The 19,562-nt window shown below is 32.4% G+C and overlaps 2 protein-coding genes across 3 annotated transcripts in view; one reads left to right on the forward strand and one right to left on the reverse strand.

Moving 5' to 3' along the window:
• Positions 1 to 19,562, forward strand: part of LOC140984021 (polyamine oxidase 1) — a 63,498-nt gene that overhangs the window by 21,841 nt on the left and 22,095 nt on the right. The gene's annotated exons all lie outside the window — the stretch shown is intronic.
• LOC140984909 (dolichol-phosphate mannose synthase subunit 2) lies at positions 3,633 to 5,643 on the reverse strand. Of its 2 annotated transcripts, XM_073452599.1 has the most exons (5): positions 5,420 to 5,595; positions 4,942 to 4,994; positions 4,324 to 4,357; positions 4,057 to 4,163; positions 3,633 to 3,973 (listed from the first exon to the last, which is right to left on the reverse strand). In XM_073452599.1, the coding sequence occupies exons 4-5, from the start codon at positions 4,144 to 4,146 to the stop codon at positions 3,821 to 3,823; spliced, it is 243 nt and encodes an 80-aa protein (XP_073308700.1). In that variant the 5' UTR covers positions 4,147 to 4,163; positions 4,324 to 4,357; positions 4,942 to 4,994; positions 5,420 to 5,595; the 3' UTR covers positions 3,633 to 3,820. The 2 variants fall into 2 exon arrangements, with proteins under 2 accessions (XP_073308700.1, XP_073308699.1); XM_073452598.1 differs by lacking the exons at positions 4,324 to 4,357; positions 4,942 to 4,994 and having other exon boundaries at positions 5,420 to 5,643.

Here is a 19,562-nt window from a genome sequence, read left to right on the forward strand (position 1 = left end):
GTCATCTCAGACTCGACTAATATCTACTCTAGGGATCCCAGTTTCTGGACATTGACACATATATCGAATCTCAGCGATAGGAATGAATCAACTCCTAAACGTCATCGATATAATATACACGTCCAGTGCCTTGGCGAATCAGCCGAAAACTTGGCGAATCAGCCGAAGACTAGGCGAATCAGCCTATGACTCAATACATTAATCACTTGCCCAAGTGTATCAATCTCATTCAATTGCAATTATCAATGCAATAAAGTAAAGTATGTGATTTAGGAAAACTCAAGTCAAGTCTAACTCGAGTTGTGCAATCCCGAATCAACATTGATTTATAGCTTTCTTTCTGTCAACTTGACTCTGTCGAAGTCTCGAACTCAAGGTCTGTCAATACTCAATCTAGGAATGACAATATCGAGGAGTACAATATCAATACACCAATCAATTCAATACTGGATATAATCAGAACCAAACCAAATTCTGTTTCGACGGCATAACTGCACAACCTCAAGATACCCAATAATACAAATATCCACAGAGAGCAATCTCAACTCATAATCAGTAACAATACAAATCCGATATCAATTTTCACTCAATTCCTCCCAAAAATCATAACAATTTCAGAACCAATCTGTTCTTCAATCCGGTTTCAATTATACGATGTCTAACATGTCAATAACCTCATATATTAATCATATCCGATTCTGACGACACCATAATTTCAGATCATATTAAAACTTAAGAAAACTTACGTTCGTATGAAGCCTGCGTCGATAGGAACACAGTACTGAAGTCGGATTCAAGATCGGACAGACGGATCTTCCGCAAACTTCAAATTTCTAAAAAAAAAAAAGGCGTGAGGATTTTTTATAACAATATCTCCACTTTTGCTGGTTCTGAGGGAGGGAAGGAACGAAGAAGTCTTCTATATATATCTATATGTTGCATGTCAAAGTATGGGTGGCTCGCTCTTGGTGCAGCACGTCTCGCGCATATGCGCGACCATCACCGGCGCATATGCGCGAGACATTCTGTCTCGGCGCTTGGCTTTTCAACAGCCCGCGCATATGCGCGCCCCAACACCGCGCACATGCGTCAACTTCTCTGGACTTGGCCATCATCAAAACATCTCCTCGCGCATATGCGCGAGGTCCTCTGTCCTCTCGATAAGCCTCTCGCGCATGTGCGCGCCTCCTTTCGCGCATGTGCGCGTAGCCCGATCATTCTTGTACATGCATTGCTATTCTATTTTCAATTCGATGCCTTTTAAATTAGCTCTCGACTTGATCTGACTATCATCACATCAATTTATCGATAATTAATCTCAAATTATCGTAATAAAATTTCAGGCATTACATTGTATGCATGTACGTGGACCTTTAAATTTTCGGGACGTTAATTATTTAATAAAATATTTTCCCTCATATGGTCCCCGGTCTCTGTTCCTCGATCGCGTCTCGAATAACCTTAAAACACAGTTTTATGCATTCTAACAGAAAATCATATTTTAAACATGTAAACATGTACATCATAATTAATTCATGCAATTAAAAATATTTAATTAAAATACATAAGAAATTTGATAATTGACATGCATGTGGTTCACTTTGATTTTCAAATTTTCGAGACATTACAACTATAGTGTTTTAACAATTATTATTTACAACATAATAATAATAATAATAATAATAATTATTATTATTTCTATACTTGATATGTATTCATATGAAAATTTAGCTCTAAAAAATAATCTTAAATTCTTAATATAATACAATAAGAATTAAAAACAAAATAAAAACTATTGATTCCAGATAAATTAGAAAAACTAGAGAAACAAAATTTTCAATATTTCATTGATAACAAATTCCAAAGAACCGGCCAGCACTATATATCTTTAGAACATCCTTTCTTAAAATAAAAATCAAATTTTTTTTATTATTTATAATGAATTTGTATATATATAAAATAAAATAATAAAAAAACACAAGTCAATTGAAACTAGGATGCTTGTTAAATAATTAAATAAAATAATGCAAAATCATTCATGAAAAAACAATAATGATTTTATATAAATTATATAAATGGAATTCATGGCAAAGATCCTTAATAATTTCTACGATATTGAAACTAAATGAGACAACATGCACTTAATGAATGTCGATTTGAGAAATGACACTGCTCCTGTATTTTAATTTATTTTACTTATATTATATTATTACAAGCGGGGAAAATGTATGCTCTAATGAAGGAGGTTATTATTTTGTATTAAAATTTGTGTAAAATTATTAGCCGAGTTCTCATGGAAGCTGAGAACTTCAGATTACAGCCTATTAGTTGATGCGATCAGTGCGAAAGTTAGCTCTTGGCCAAGACACTCCTCATCTTATGCGGGAAAGATAGAATTGATATGATCGGTCCTTCAAGGGGTGGAATGTTTTTGGTTATCAATTCTACCACATTATTGGTAACATTTGCTGTCCTGGGGCATTATTTGTAGACCAAAAGAAGATGATGGAGAGCCTTGGGGAATCAGGAATGGAACAAATCACTGTTAGATCGAACTGGAGATATTAAATAATTTTGTGTCGATACTGGATCGCCTGAATTTCAAATATCTTACGCCGATGTGACCGTAGATTTTTTTTGTGAAAAGTAAGGTGACAGAAACTATTTGTGAGAGGAGAGTGAGAAAATTTTTCGAGTTAATGGATCATGTTCGTGTTTGATATCCCTATTTGTTTTCATGTACTAATTTTTTATTATATGTCAAAAATACTTATCTCAAATTACAAAAACTAGTCTATATTGATTTTTAATAAATTTGTAACTTATCTATAATTATTATATCCAAAAAATATTTTTTTTAATCTTTATCTATATTTTTGACTTTTTAAATGATAACATCACTCGAAAATTTATTATAAAAATAATAAACTTAAATGTTATCATATTTAAACAATAATTCTAATAATTTATCAAAACATGTTTAATGAAAATTTATGAAAACATTTTAAAATTTAATATAAAAAATTTAAATGAATAATACTTCAAAAGTTCCCAGATTTTGTGTTTATTCTTCACGTTTCATGTCATGTTTTAGCTTTATCTTTTGCACGCTTTCAACAAGTTTCCCACTAATTTATTTATTTATAATTTGAAATTAATTGAGTAATCAAATTCACACCAACATACATAGAGACGATTTCTTCTCCATAAACAAAAGAATCCCGATTGATTAGCTATACTTCATATTTTCCCCATTAAAAAAAACCCAACAAAAATTACTACATCTTTCAAATTTTCTGTTTGATTCCGGTTCCTAAACTATCACGAATTGTATCATTATTTTTTTCTTGACCATTAAAATTTAATTGAATAAATTTTTGTTTTAATAGGCTTAAACCGTGACCAAAACTGTCATGAACCAGATTCAGAACCAAACCAAAGCTGTTCGGTTCCGGTTCCACCTTTTATTCGAACCGGAATTGTCGGTTACATAATAAGAATTATAGGTTTTGGAACCTTGGTAAGGCTTACCCCAACCTCCCAAAAACAACCCCTTCCTGCCCACACACACAAACATTAAGCCATCATCCCTGATTTGAACATCGCGCGCACATGGGTCGCGGCAGATGTCCGAATAAAAAACATGGTGCCATTTATTATGCCTTAAAAAACTAAAAAAAACTGTTAGCAATGTTCCATAGGAATTCAAGGATAGCTTATGTACCATCCAAAAAGGTATTCGAATATCAGATGAGTAGTGCGTCCAAAAACATGAACTGAACTGAACTTGAATCAGTAAAGGCTGGCACATAGTTTCGATTCATGCCTTCTTCTTTTTAGATTTGATCATCACATATCCAATAAACATTGTGAGGAAACAAACGAGCGTTACACCTGCGAAGACCGGAATGAGAATTGCGTATTCCTGGGGTAGAAAGTACTTGTGCACGAAATGGTCTGTTTCAACAAATGGCTGCGAGAAAAATGATATAATGAATAGGGAAAAAAATGAAAGGCACAATTAACATTTTTAACTCCGCGGAAAATTTAGCTAACCAGGATTATGACCCAGAAGGTATAATAGGTAAATATGGATAGGCTGATGACTGATAAAAGCAAGCCAATGGCTCTGTCTGCTAGTTCCATTGCATAGATTATTTGACCTGTGGAGTGGTGAAAATAATGATCTCAACTTCTCAGAATACATTCAATTGTCAGAGATAGGGAACCAAAGAGAAGAGTCGTGCTTCGAATCTGAGAAATTGTACATTGATCGGTTTCATAGACCATGTGATCATGCAGAGTAAATCACATCACTATTACCTGTTTGTTAGCATATCTCAACACATTCAGGCTGTGTAAGGGTGTCAATTCGGGTGGGTTGGGTCGTGTTGAGCATCAGTACTATTTAAAAATTGCTCAAACCGAACCCGAACCCGAACCCGATCAACCCGATTTTGAGTTTTTTTGTAAATTTTTTTAAACGAAAATTAAATAAAATTCAAAAAAAATTAATACTATTTTAATTTAAACATATTATAACAAAATCTCCATCATATATATGATTTAAATTTGAAAGTCTAATGGTAGAAAAATAAAATATATTTACTAAATCAAATAAACAATTGTTTAAAAAATAAAAAATGTTCAAAATAAATATTAAATTATGAAAATTTATGATATAAATATACAATAAATATTTTTTCAGACATACAATATATAAAAATGTAGGCAATACTTATTAATTATAGTTTTTAAAAAAATATTAAAATTTTCGAGTTGACCCGAACCCAACCCAATCCGATCATTTTGTTTGGATCAGCTATCGGGTACAACCCGATCTGACCTGAACATGAAAACCCCAAACCCAAACCTGATTTTTTTCAGGTTGAACCGTGTCGACTTGGTGGATCGTGTCTGATTTTGACAACCCTAAAGCTATGTGCCTTCTCGCACACGGTATGATACAGCAAAAACTGACAAGGAGGGACTCCCTACAAGCATTTCCATTGTTGTCAAACGTTACAGATCACAAATAAAGGTGTGAAAACAAACTAAATTTTGTGTTTTTGGAATCCACAAGGTCACCCATTAAGTTGCTCTCGACATTTTCCAGCTCCAATGAACAATAATTAACGTGCACTCACCATTGAAAATACAAGATGTTCCATTACTGATGCATAGTACTACAAAATTAGACGAAACTAATATTCCCAACAAACATTATATCGTTTTTGTTGAATACTGCTTTAATTTCAGATGAAACTTATTCTATCAATTCCTACATCCAACAAATATTCCCATTACTCGATACCCATCTCCAATTGTGGCTGCCAATTGCCATCCCTGCCCTCCCATACCAAAAGTGCATCTCCACTAATTATATCAAATGATTTCAGATTATTAAGTTGAAGCTTACCTTTCACCGGATCCAATCGTTGATTTAAGAGCTTCAATTTGATATCTGCGGCCTTGAATCTGCCTTCCTAGTCTCCTTTGGCTTGCTTATAGGCTGTTCTCTATCGGCTTCCTTAAACCCTCGGCCATGTCCTTTCCTTTTCTCCAATTTCTTTCACTAATGCTAGTAAATGGACTCCCATCGCCCTAATCCTGAGTGGCCCAATCCATGACCCGGCTTAGTCCATTTGTATACAACCTCACTAGTAGTTAGCAAAATCTTCTTTTCGACCAAAATAATCGACCGAACCGAAAAATTTCAGATATTTAGTTCGGTTTTTATTTTGAAAAATATTGATTTTATCGGTTAAACAGATTAAACTTAAATTTTTAATTTAATTAAAAAATGTTAGGACCTTATTATTGATCAAACAATATGCCAATGATTCTTGAAACAAAAATATTTAATGTGAGATTTTACATAGTTTTTTCATAACAAAACTATCTAAAAAACAAAACATTCATTCATATCTCAATACAACAATTTTATTGAAACTCCAACATCTCAAAAAAGACTAGCAAAAGTTAAAATATAAATATAATTATAAATATTTGATTTGAAATTAATAAACATAAATATAGTCTTATTCTTCAAGTTAGATGAAAATGGATGCAGAAGATGAAGTGTTGGCACGATCTTGAGCGATATTTGCAGTTGTAAAAAGAAACATTATAATACATGTTAAATTAACATTGATAAATATTATATAAATGAAAACTTGATTAACTAAAAAAATTTACTCATTTTAATTTCTTCAATTTGCCTGTTAGATCTTTCCAAAAACTGAACTCCTCCGCACTTAACCAATCAATAATGCACACCAATCTCTCTGCCATTTTAGGACTTAACCAATCAATAATGCACACCAATATCTCTGCCATTTTAGGACTTAAATTACTCCTAAAAGACAACCTCTTTGCCCAAGCTAAAAGCGAACTCACTAGCAAAGGTTGTGTCAAACCCAAGGTCCAAGATCGTGCATGCACGACTGCATAATATACTCTTATAGAAACTGCTTCTTATCTGTCTTTTCTTTATAAAAAATAGTTAATTCAAGTTGCTATAGAAGTCTATGTAAGCCTTTATAAAATATTTTAAACATTTGTTTTCAATCAATAAGGGAAAAATGTATCATAGTCACCTCTCTTTCAGAACACGACATTCTCGTCATGGCCTGTTTCTCGATCCACAAGATTCGGGAATATAGAGATAGTTCCTACAGGTTTAAGAGGTGGATTTCATGATGTAGCACTTTGCCCCTCGGGTTCAAGAGGTGACTACCACCCACATAGAACTTTTCCTTGCATAGTAATTACTTCTTGGTGTTCATGCTGGTGATCTGTCTCTTATACCATTATGTCATGCTCCGGGCCTATACCTCATGACTGCACAATAGGTCTCCCCTATAGAAACTATTTCGTATTTGTCATCGCTTTACGAAAATGAGCAAGCCAAGTTTCTATAGGAGTCTATTGTAAGTCCTTATAAAGCATTTTAAACTTTCATTTTTTAACCAACGTGAGACAAATGTATCACAATCACCCCTCATCCAAAATTTTAACGAAATTATGTTGGGTCGTCGATTTTTCTCTCTCTTATTTGAATTTTCCTTGCACCTTTCTATTTTTTTCATCTCTAAAATGATCCACCTCTAGAAATGGTTATTGGTTAATGGTTATGAATAATATAGTTCAAGAGTTTTCTTTGAACTCTCTCTTTTATCTCGTTTTGTATAGACCTAAATTTATAAAACACTACCAGAACAAATGATTTTTAATTTGAGTTTTTCTCCCAAAGAGTACAACTTATTATTTAATATTATATTTTATTATATAATAATTCATTGATGTTCTTGGAATAGTAAACATGATTTTATATTAATAATATGACAAGATCTATAATTAAATATATAATAGCTCTAATATTTTTTAATATCACTGAAAATTTTGATATAAGATCTAAGATTTTACAAAATTTATGAAATTTTTTAGTTGATGTGAATTATAATTATATATTTGTTACTAATGCTATTGAAGAAGCATGATGAAATATTTACCAATATTTTGAATAATAATAATTTGATTTCAATTATAAAAAAATATTTTTTTGGCCAATTGACTCGAATAAATATGATATAATATTTATCAATATATCTGAATAATATCAATTTGATGTCTAATATAGATGAACGACATAAATATGTTTGGCATCAACTCTCACCAGTAGTTATTATGTCATAATTAATTAAATATTGTTGAACTCTTAAACTTTTATGATGATACGAGTCCAAAAATTTTATTTCAAAACGGTACTCAATATTATTTTATATAATGCAAATAGAGTATAACAATATATAAAACCATAATAACCGAGGCATTAGACACCACACATAATTTTTAATAAATAAAATTTTACTAACAAAATGACGATTCTAAGAAATAATCATGATGTTGATGGCTCGTATTTCATCTGACACCAAGATCTTAAGTTTGAGACGAAGTCTATGATTCGATACTTAATTGTAACAATCTCCTCTCCTAACTCAAACAATGAGTTAGGAGACGTCACTCGTGGTATAGTGACATAATCTCCTCCTCATCATGTAAGATGACCAATGTTCAAAACTTTATTGTAATAAAAAAAATTCAATAAAATCACGTTGTGATGAGCATATACTTTGTAAAAAGTCACTTTGAATGCTGCGTGTACATTAAGAAAGTTGGGGAACAAGTGAGATAATTTCTTCTTCAATATGTAGATGATATTTTATGAGAAAAACAGAGATAAATGATCTTAAGGAACAACTAGCTTCAGAGTTAGAAATGAAAGATCTCGAGGAGGCAAAGAGGATGGATATCAGGAGAGATCACAAAAACAAGATTTTGTTTTTAATTCGAAAGATTAGATCTCCGAGAGTTCAATTCCCATTATCAATCCATGACCAATATGAGCTCAAACCCTCCTTCGTAACTCCCGGAAACTTAAGGAAGGTCTTAATTAGATTGTCTATGCATTAATCCAAGTCAGTCTCTATTCCCATAGGACAACATCTAAAGCTCTCTGCCGAGAAATCTCGTAAATGTGACGAAGAGAGGGAGGAGATTACGCCAGCAGTGTTGGGAGTATCTGTAAGAAATATGACACACGTGATAAAAGAAATATCGTGTAGGAATTGGCGACGGCAATTGCCTACATATTTTGACGAAACTTGTGTACGCAACCTCAACTTTAGAAAATTGAGATGCGTACACGTTTCTTCTTTTAACATTCAGACTCCCGACTTTCTCGTTGATGGTATGAGATGCCTATAAATAGAGACGATTGAGGTCCCTAAGCACACACACCTCATAAGAAATATACACCATCTAAAGAGAGTGTGAAGTGCTTAGAAGGCTTCAACCGAGAAGAAAAACAGAGAAATCAAAAATTTTCAATGGCCGGAGGTAATACTCGATCTATTTCCGCATATAGTTTTATCATGTTCATGTATACGTAAAAACATGATTTTGAGAAAAATTTCTAACATTTGGTATCAGAGCTGTGATACCTCTGTCTTGAAAATATTTGTTTTCATAACAAGAACTTTAAGAAATTATTTTGGAAGTTTTACGTAAGAAATTTGAATTTGAAGTTCGAATATTAAGAAACTTATTTGAGAATTTTGTTCTCGGTTCCATCTTTAAAATCTTCTTTGAAGTCTTGAAAATTGGAGAATTTCTGAAAAATTTTGAACGAATTTTCTCTACGGAAAAATATTGCCGGAGATGTTGCAGAAGAAATAAAGAAGAAGATGAATGGCAACTGGCAATTGAATTGGTAAATGAATGATAATTGTATTCAATTATTGTACGAGACCTGCAATATATTAAAGTTTAAAAAAAATTTAATTTTTTATTAACATGGGACCCACACCAATTTAATTGAAATAATTAACGGAGGACCACTCAAATTTGATATTTGGTATAAATTATTGGTTTTTATTATTATTGTTTTTAAAATAAAAATAATAATAATAAATAAATAATGATTAATGTGTTATTAAGTTATATGTATAATTCGGTGTACATATAACATTTGATTAAATAGTTTGTACACATTAAAATAATTCTAATTTAATTGAAATAATTAACGGAGGACCACTCAAATTTGATATTTGGTATAAATTATTGGTTTTTATTATTATTGTTTTTAAAATAAAAATAATAATAATAAATAAATAATGATTAATGTGTTATTAAGTTATATGTATAATTCGATGTACATATAACATTTGGTTAAATAGTTTGTACACATTAAAATAATTCTTAGTTCGATGTAATTTCTAATACATGTTTCGAAATTATTTTTGCATGTTAGATATAATGTCAAATATTATGAATAAGTGTTTGATGTGTACATGCAAATTTAATATTATGTTTGCATTTATTCTTGAAATTTAAAATGCAAATAATATAAAAAAAATTAGTACATCAATATTCACATTGTGTTCATATTAAATTATATTAAGTTGTTTATAATTTGAAATGAACATATCAAGTAAGATATGAATATAATATAAAATAAAATATTTCAGATATTCACAAATGAACAAATAATCCTCACTTTATCACTACTCTGATTGAAGAGAAAAACTGATGGAGATGTATTTGTTCATATTAAGTAAAAATGTGAATATATAGTTATTTAATGAAAAATTTTTGGCTTATAAAGATTCGCATAAATGTGGATAATTAAAGTGAATAATAATTATAACGTGACATGAGAAAACATGATCTGGGGGAGTTCTTCATAGATCGGTTTAAACTGCCTTGACTAGCCACTGGTCTCCCTGAGGAACGTTGCTCTATCAGTTAGGTATTTAAAGGACCTTAGCCCTACTTATCTTTCCTGGGAACACTCTTGGAAAGTGTTGATTGCGAAATAATTATTATATAAAGCATTAAGTAAAGCCAAAGTTTTGTCCAATGAACCGTATAATTTTAAATAATTGAGGAATAGCCACAGCATTCTTAATTATGAAAAATTATGCATTAAGTGGATTTGGATCACATAATAGACAACAATTGTAATTAATTATATAAACATAATAAATTTTACCCTACAGGGATTTTTATTATATTTATATAACTAATTAGGTTAAAATATCAAACTATATTTTTCTTAATTTACCCACAGGAGTTAAGGAAAATATATTTTGATAGTTTTATCATAAAGTTATTAAAAAAAATAAAAATTTTATTGAATTAAAATTTAAGCCCACAGGCAAATTTTATGTCACTAGATTTTTAAAACATGATATTGTCTCAAAAATTTTAAGCATATGATATTTTTTGCAGTTATGCAACATGCGAGTTTTTCTGATATGAAATGTGACATTCCCGAACTAAAGGGCGACAACTATAAAATATGGAAAGAAAGAATTCTTCTTCAATTAGGGTGGATGGATATTGATTATGCTATAAGGAAAGATGAACCATCTGCTATTACTGAAAACAGCATTCCGGATGATGTTGATCTTTATGAAAAATGGGAGCGCTCTAATCGACTCTGCGTAATGTTCATAAAGACCAAAATCTCTGCTGGTATGCGTGGTTCTGTCGACTAGCATAATAATGTCAAAGAATTACTGAAGGCTATTGATGAACAGTTTCAGTCTTCAGATAAGGCACTTGCCAGTACCCTAATTATGGAATTCTCTTCATTAAGGCTCAACAGTGTGAGAGGTGTGCGAGAGCACATAATGAAAATGCGGGATATAACGGCTCGGCTAAAGACACTTGAAGTGGAAATGTCTGAAACTTTTCTTGTGTACTACATTTTATGCACTCTTCCACATCAATATGGACCTTTCAAAATTTCTTACAACACACATAAGGATAAATGGTCAATTAATGAATTAATGACCATGTGTGTTCAAGAGGAAGGAAGGTTGTTGATGGAAACAAGTGATAATGTCTTTATGGCTACACAAGGAAAGTATAAGAAACAAGCCAAAGTCAAGGGAAAAGGAAAAGGAATAATTCCACCTCAACCTGACATTAAGAAAGAATCTAAGTGTTTCTTCTGTAAAAAGACGGGACACATGAAGAAGGATTGCAATAAATTTAAGGACTGGCTTGAAAAGAAAGGTATTCCTACTTCATTTGTCTGTTATGAATCTAATATGGTTGATATGATTTATAACACATGGTGGATTGATTCTGGTTCTACAATCCATGTTACAAATACCTTGCAGGGTATGCAAAACCTAAGGAAGCCAATAGAAAATGAACGGAGCATCTATTCAGGAAACAAGATGTCTTCGCATGTGGAGGCTATTGGGACTTGCTGCCTAGTGTTGAATAGTGGTTATATTTTAAAATTAGAAAAAACATTTTATGTTCCTAATTTTTCTAGGAATTTAATTTCAGTTTCAAAACTTGTACCCCTTGGTTATTCATTTCAGTTTTTGAATAAATCAATAAATTTGTTTTATAAATCAAATCTTATTGGAAATGGTACAATGGTTGATGGTCTTTTCTCTATTTCTTTACAAAATAATAACACCACTATACATGTTCAAAGAGGTATTAAAAGATGTGTTATAAATGAAGATTCCTCTATATTATGGCACAGGAGATTGGGACACATCTCCATAGAGAGAATTAAAAGATTAGTAAATGATGGAGTACTCAGTACTTTAGATTTTACTGATTTTGAGACTTGTGTGGACTGCATTAAGGGAAAGCAGACCAATAAGTCTAAAAAGGGTGCAAAGAGGAGTACAGAAATATTAGAAATCATACATTCAGATATTTGTTGTCTAGATATGGACATGCAAAGTCCGAAATACTTCATCTCTTTCATTGATGATTATTCACGATACATGTATATCTACATGCTTCATAATAAAAACGAAGCACTTGAAGCCTTTAAGGTTTTTAAGGCTGAAGTGGAGAAGCAATGTGGAAAACAAATTAAGATCGTGAGAACAGATAGAGGTGGAGAATATTACGGTAGATACACTGAGAATGGACAAGCACCTGGTCCGTTTGCGAAGTTTCTCCAAAAACATGGGATTGTTGCCCAATATACTATGCCTGGTTCTCCGGACCAAAATGGCGTAGCTGAGAGGAGAAACCGAACATTATTGGACATGGTGAGGAGCATGTTTAGTAGCTCTAAACTTCCTAAATCCTTGTGGACTGAAGCTCTTAAGACAGCTGTGTATATATTAAACCGAGTTCCAACCAAGGCTGTCCCAAAGACACCATTTGAGTTATTTACAGGTTGGAAACCGAGTTTGCAACATATACGCGTTTGGGGTTGTCCTTCTGAAATAAGAGTTTACAACCCACATGAAAAGAAACTGGACCCAAGAACCATAAGTGGATATTTCATTGGGTATGCTGAAAAATCCAAAGGGCACAGATTCTATTGTCCATCTCACAACACTAGAATCGTGGAATCAAGAAATGCAAAATTTCTTAAAAATGACTTGATTAGTGAGAGTGATCATGACATAGTTTTTTAGAATGATCACATTAATGAACAAACCTCTTATTCAAATGACAGATTGATTGTTATTCACACCCCTCAAGACCAAATGGGTGTTAGACAACCAGTTACTGAAGTTCCACAAATCGCTGATGAAAATCCAGTAGATCAAGTTGTTAATGAAGAACAACAAGAAATTGTTGATCAACCAAACAACCTTAGGAGATCTACTAGAATAAGAAGATCAGCTATATCTAGTGATTATGTTATGTATTTACAAGAATCGGACTTTAACATCGGAGTCGAAAATGATCCTGAAACGTTTTCACAAGCCATGAGTTGTAATGAGTCAAAACTATGGTTTAATGCTATGAAAGAAGAGATGAATTCTATGACAGTTAATGGAGTCTGGGATCTTGTTCAGTTGCCTGATGGTGTAAAAGTCATTGGATGTAAATGGGTCTTCAAAACAAAGAAAGACTCGTTAGGCAACATTGAAAGTTATAAAGCAAGACTCGTTGCGAAAGGATTCACTCAGCAGGAAAGAATCGATTATAAGGAAACTTTTTCTCCTATATCTAAGAAAGATTCTCTCCGGATCATTCTAGCATTGGTTGCACATTTTGACTTCGATTTACAACAAATGGATGTGAAAACAGCTTTTCTCAATGGAGAACTAGAGGAAGAGGTTTATATGAAACAACCTGAAGGATTTTTCTCTAGTAATGGTGAGCAATTGGTATGTAAGCTTAAGAAATCTATATATAGATTGAAACAAGCTTCCCGTCAATGGTATTTGAAATTTCATGATGTTATATCTTCATTCGGATTCGTTGAGAACCTCATCGATCAATGTATATACCAGAAGGTCAGTGGAAGCAAGATTTGTTTCCTTATTCTATATGTGGATGATATATTACTTGCAACCAATGATAAGTGTCTGTTATATGAGGTGAAACAATTCCTCTTTAAAAATTTTGATATGAAGGATATGGGCGATGCATCTTATGTCATTGGCATTAAGATACATAGAGAGCGAATTAGAGATATTATAGGTCTGTCTCAAGAAACCTATATCAACAAAGTTTTAGAGAGATATCGGATGAAAGATTGTTCACCGAGTATAGCTCCCGTTGTGAAAGGCGATAAATTCAATTTGAACCAATGTCCAAAGAATGATCTAGAGCGGGAACAAATGAAAAACATTCCTTATACTTCTGCTGTTGGAAGCTTGATGTATGCTCAGGTTTGCACTAGACCTGACATTGCATTTGTTGTTGGGATGTTGGGAAGATATCAGAGTAATCCAGGTTTAGATCACTGGAAAGCTGCAAAGAAAGTCATGAGGTACCTTCAAGGGACCAAAGATTATATGCTTATGTTCAGACGAACTGAGAATTTGGAAGTAATTGGCTACTCTGATTCAGACTACGCTGGCTGCATTGATTCAAGAAAATCCACTTCAGGATATATTTTTATGCTAGCTGGTGGAGCTGTATCTTGGAGAAGTGCAAAGCAGACATTGACTGCTACTTCCACTATGGAAGCTGAGTTCGTATCTTGTTTTGAGGCAACCTCACATGGTGTATGGTTGAAGAGTTTCATTTCGGGGCTTAGAATTATAGATTCTATATCTAGGCCATTAAGAATATATTGTGACAATTCAGCTGCTGTTTTTATGGCTAAAAATAACAAAAGTGGTAGTCGAAGCAAGCACATCGACATTAAGTATTTAGCCATACGAGAACGTGTTAAAGATAAGAAGTTACTTATCGAGCACATTAGCACTGAATTGATGATTGCGGATCCTTTGACTAAGGGCATGCCACCATTGAAATTTAAGGATCATACAGAAAGAATGGGACTTGGTTCCTTTATGTAATTCTGTTATAAGAATAAAGTTAATGAAACTATGATGTGATATTTTTCCATATTTGTTGTGTACACATTCATTGATTCGAGAAATATCAATAAAGTTGGACATCGAATAAACATAATGTTTATTCATTAAGTTAAACAGTTTGAGATACATAATACATTGTGATACGTGGAAGATAATACTCGCTTCTAGAGGAACTATCGCCATGATTCATGTGTTCTGTTTTCTCCTATGGTAAATGAGATATATGTGTCAAGTGGGAGAATGTAAGAAATATGACACACGTGATAAAAGAAATATCGTGTAGGAATTGACGACGGCCATTGCCTACATATTTTGATGAAACTTGTGTACGCAACCTCAACTTTAGAAAATTGAGATATGTACACGTTTCTTCTTTTAACATTCAGACTCCCGATTTTCTCGTTGATGGTATGAGATGCCTATAAATAGAGACGATTAAGGTCCCTAAGCACACACACCTCATAAGAAATATACACCATCTAAAGAAAGCGTGAAGTGCTTAGATGGCTTAAACCGAGAAGAAAAACAGAGAAATCAAAAATTTTCAATGGCCGGAGGTAATACTCGATCTATTTCCGCATATAGTTTTACCATGTTCATGTATACGTAAAAACATGATTTTGAGAAAAATTTCTAACAGTATCATGTGTGACTTGTTTTGTAGTCGTTCCGATTTAGCCTACGTCATAAGTGTGGTTTCAAGATTTATGGCCAATCCAGGATCTTTACACCGGGATGCTTCGAAGTGGACACTACGGTTCTTAAAGGGGTGCAAGAGATATGGGATTAGTGCTCAAAAGCAAGAAGAGCGCACATATCCAGTGGTGGGATATGGTGGATGCGGACTTTGCGGGAAATTTGGACACAATAAAGTCACTAGTAATACCGTCTGATTCATGGTACGAGACAACTAGTGTAGAGATAAAGTAATATTTTTTAATAATAAAATATATAAAAATGATAGTTAATATAATGTTTGATTTGATTGATTAATTTGATTAAATTTGAGAAAATGTGATATTGCCGTTTTGTCTTTTTGAAAATATTAATAAAATATTTATAATATTATTTATTAAGGATAATATTATAANTATATATATGTATATAAAGCATGCATGGATATGGTTTGATGTCCTTAATATATCTGCATGCATCCTTCAGACTCAATGAATGCAGCAAACGGGTTCTCCCAAAACAAGGCAATATCTTCTACACGGAGGAGGAGGAGCAGGAATATATGTCCCATCCAAGAAACTGCTTTCACCTTTAACTGCACCATCAGCTGCATGCGGAGCAAGATGAACAAACAACAAAAAGAATCGATTAAGTCATTAATTCGTAGGTAGTTTCGAAACTATTATCGAATATTGATTAGTTCACGTAGATTTAGTAAGAAATATGACCTTCCACTTTTGAGACGGAAGCGTAGACGCTCAAGTCTCTAGCAGCTGTCACCGTCGAGGCGACATGGAAGAGTAGCAAAAACGATAAAATAAGATGGAGAATTGCCTTGCTTGGTGACAACATTGTTGAGAAATTATTTGGCAAAGAAATCAAAGTTGTGAAATGAAGGGTTTGATTAATGCCCTTTTTATAAGCACAAATATTGGAAATTCAAGGTGTGTGAGGTGAGAGACATAAGGCCGAAAAACTTTAGAGGATGTTTCTTGTGTTATATGTTAAACGGGTCAACACTACCGATATTCACATTAAAAAACAATACTTTTAGCATAAAAAATAATATTTTTTATGGATGACCCAAATAAGAGATCTGTCTCACAAAATACGACCCGTAAGACCGTCTCACATAAGTTTTTGCCAAAACTTTATAGATTTTAGACTGGATAACAAAAATTTCTTAAACCAAATCGAACCCATATATATTTATTTATATTATGAACATTACAAATATTATTTAGGCCTATGTAAAAATTTTCATTCGTATTTTAAAAAATATCATTTAAATCGATTAACGGATTTTTTTTAAAAAAAATAAAAAACCGAAATCGAATCGATTTAACTTATCTAACCGATATTTAACCGTATAAATGTTTCACCACCCCCAGCGAAGAGCAACCATAGATCTATGATCTTCAAATGGTATGTGAATGGATTTATTTGGTTTCTAATTAAAGTACTTCTAATGTGTATGGTTATTGAGGCTTGGCTTGATCTTTGTCAAATATGAATAGCTTCCATTTTGGACTATTGACTAATATATATATATATATATATGCATGTTTGAAATTACGTAATCAAGTGAGCCACGTTTTCTTCAATGCTTTTTGGGTTTGAATACTTTCATCATATGATGACAATTTTTTTTTTTTAAAGATAATAGAGAATAAAAAAATAAAATAGAAATAATTGAATTCAAGAATAATTTTGTACTTTATAATAAAAAATATAAACGTGTAACATTAAGTTTACTTGCAATTTTTTTTTTATGTTTATTGAAAAAACTTAGTCTAAATTATAAGGCATATATGACGAGGAGATAAATGGAAAATAAAATTTTCAACTTTATTTACTTCCCCCCTTATAACCTCCACTTCATTCCGATGAGAAAATGCATTCATTTGCTTAATTCATTCAACGGTCAATATTAATAATTAAGAGTACTTAAGGAAAAAGGAACAAAATGAGAGAAGATGGATTGGAATATTGTCAACAAAATTTATTATGATTTGATGTTTTTTTATTATAATTTAAAATTTAAGGGGAAAAAAAACAATTTCATGTATCTCTATATTATCCTACTCAATTCAAATTCAATGGAAAAAACCTAATTGTACATCAGATATATTTTTGGATATTTAAGAACATTCGGTTCACAAGACAACAAACACAAAGCCCAACATTCAGACTTGACGGCTTGAGATGATGGTCTAGCACAAATTTGATCCTTGATGATATGATGTAATTTTGATAAGCATGTATTGTATGAGCAAGCTTGAATTATTTCTTGTAGATTGAAAGATGCAAGATGTATATTCGGTACTTCTTGAAACTGAATCTACGTCTATAAATACTTGAAAGTTTTCAACTGTCAGATAAGCATTTCAACGATCATTTGTACCAGTTTTCTACATGAGAATATAAGAAACGAAATGAAACCTTCCTGGAATCACCACAGAAAATCCAACTGCTCTATCCACTACCCTGGCCGTCCGAGCCGTCTAACCTAACACATGTCCCATGGAATAGGGTGTCCAAGATGAAAACAAGGACGTGAGCGACAATCGTCCAATACAAGAATATACGAGTATACAAACTAATATGATGCATGTGAAATGCAATATGCTTGGATATCAAGGATCAGTTCAAGAATATCATGATCAGTCTAGATGCACCTGAGTATGTAGTGTCTGATCTGTCATAGGCATGTTTTGACTCCCACACTTATCATCAATACATGCCTACAATTTCCAGGGCCATCAGACCTCGTGAGTCCCTCAAATATTTAGCTCTCGATACCCAACCATCCACAATACAGAACAGGGCTGAGTAGCCCAATCAAACGAGGTATATCCCAACATATATCAGGCTCAATGGTACATGTGTAAAGCAGTAAAACATGTATCATGCAAAAGATGAATCTGCATCTATAAATATTTGAAATTTTTCAACAGTCAGATAAAGCTTTTCAAAGATCACTTGTACCAGTTTCCTGCACGATAAAGCTTGAAAAACCAGCAACCCTTTCGAGTGATATTTTCGAGCATGAAGTTTTGTCCATTTTTTAGTATAAATTTAAGGCCGAAGTTTTGTCCAAATCCGTTTTCCACAATTCAGAATACATTTACATGTGTTCTAAACATCATATTAAATTTTAGCCACATCCAACCGTTCAATTTTTGTGAAACGTCTCGCAAAGAAAACTGCTCGGATTTCAATCGAGCTCAATTAACCTTCTGTTTTTCGAATATAAAATTGTCCAAAAGACTTTCAATCCCAATATCTACCGTTCACAATTTAGTTCACTTTCTTGTACAGATGTATCAAAATTTAAGCTCGATCCAACTGTTAATCGCAAATGTTTCTACAAGATGACTGATTTTCAGACGATAAATTCCAGCTTGTTCCTTCTGTGTTTTTGGATCACCTTTCTATAAGTGAGCTTATGTTTTAAAGTATTTAATTATGTTTTCAAAAATTCGATCGACATGATATATTCCTTCGATGTGATATATGATTCATTTGTTTCGATTTACTTCGATAGGTTGTTAAACATGTTCGATTAGTTTCATGAACATGTTCTTTTCGTTTCAAGAATATGTTTTCTTAATTTCATGTTATATTATAAGATTTGTTATCAACCACCAGTATGATGTGTTACAAGAATTATGTTTCGGAGGACTGTTACGATTCAAGTTAGAAAAGGTAAATGGAAAATTTTCCGAAACATGATAAGATATGACAACTTTCGTGTTTTTGGAGCATCTTTCTGTAAGTGAGATTATATTTTAAATATTTAATTATGTTTTCAAAAATTCGATCGACATGATATATTCTTTCGATGTGATATATGATTCCTTCATTTCGATTTACTTCGAAAATTTTTTAAGCAAGTCCAATTAGTTTCAAGAGCATGTTCCTTTCGTTTCATGAATATGTTTTTCTTAGTTTCATGTTATATTCTAAGATTTGTTCTCAAGCACCAATATGAAGTGTTATAAGAATTATGTTTCAGAGGCACTGCTATGATTCAAGTTAGAAATGGTA

The sequence above is a fragment of the Primulina huaijiensis genome, chromosome 9 (genome assembly GCF_012295235.1).
Source record: "Primulina huaijiensis isolate GDHJ02 chromosome 9, ASM1229523v2, whole genome shotgun sequence".
Lineage (NCBI taxonomy): Eukaryota > Viridiplantae > Streptophyta > Magnoliopsida > Lamiales > Gesneriaceae > Primulina > Primulina huaijiensis.

Bases quoted from the DNA above. Each gene is read 5' to 3' on its own strand.
- LOC140984909 (XM_073452598.1), bottom strand. From the start codon at position 4,146: ATGGAACTAGCAGACAGAGCCATTGGCTTGCTTTTATCAGTCATCAGC. The intron at 3,974-4,056 runs GTTAGCTAAATT...TTTTTCTCGCAG, and splicing joins CCTTCTGGGTCATAATCCTG to CCATTTGTTGAAACAGACCA.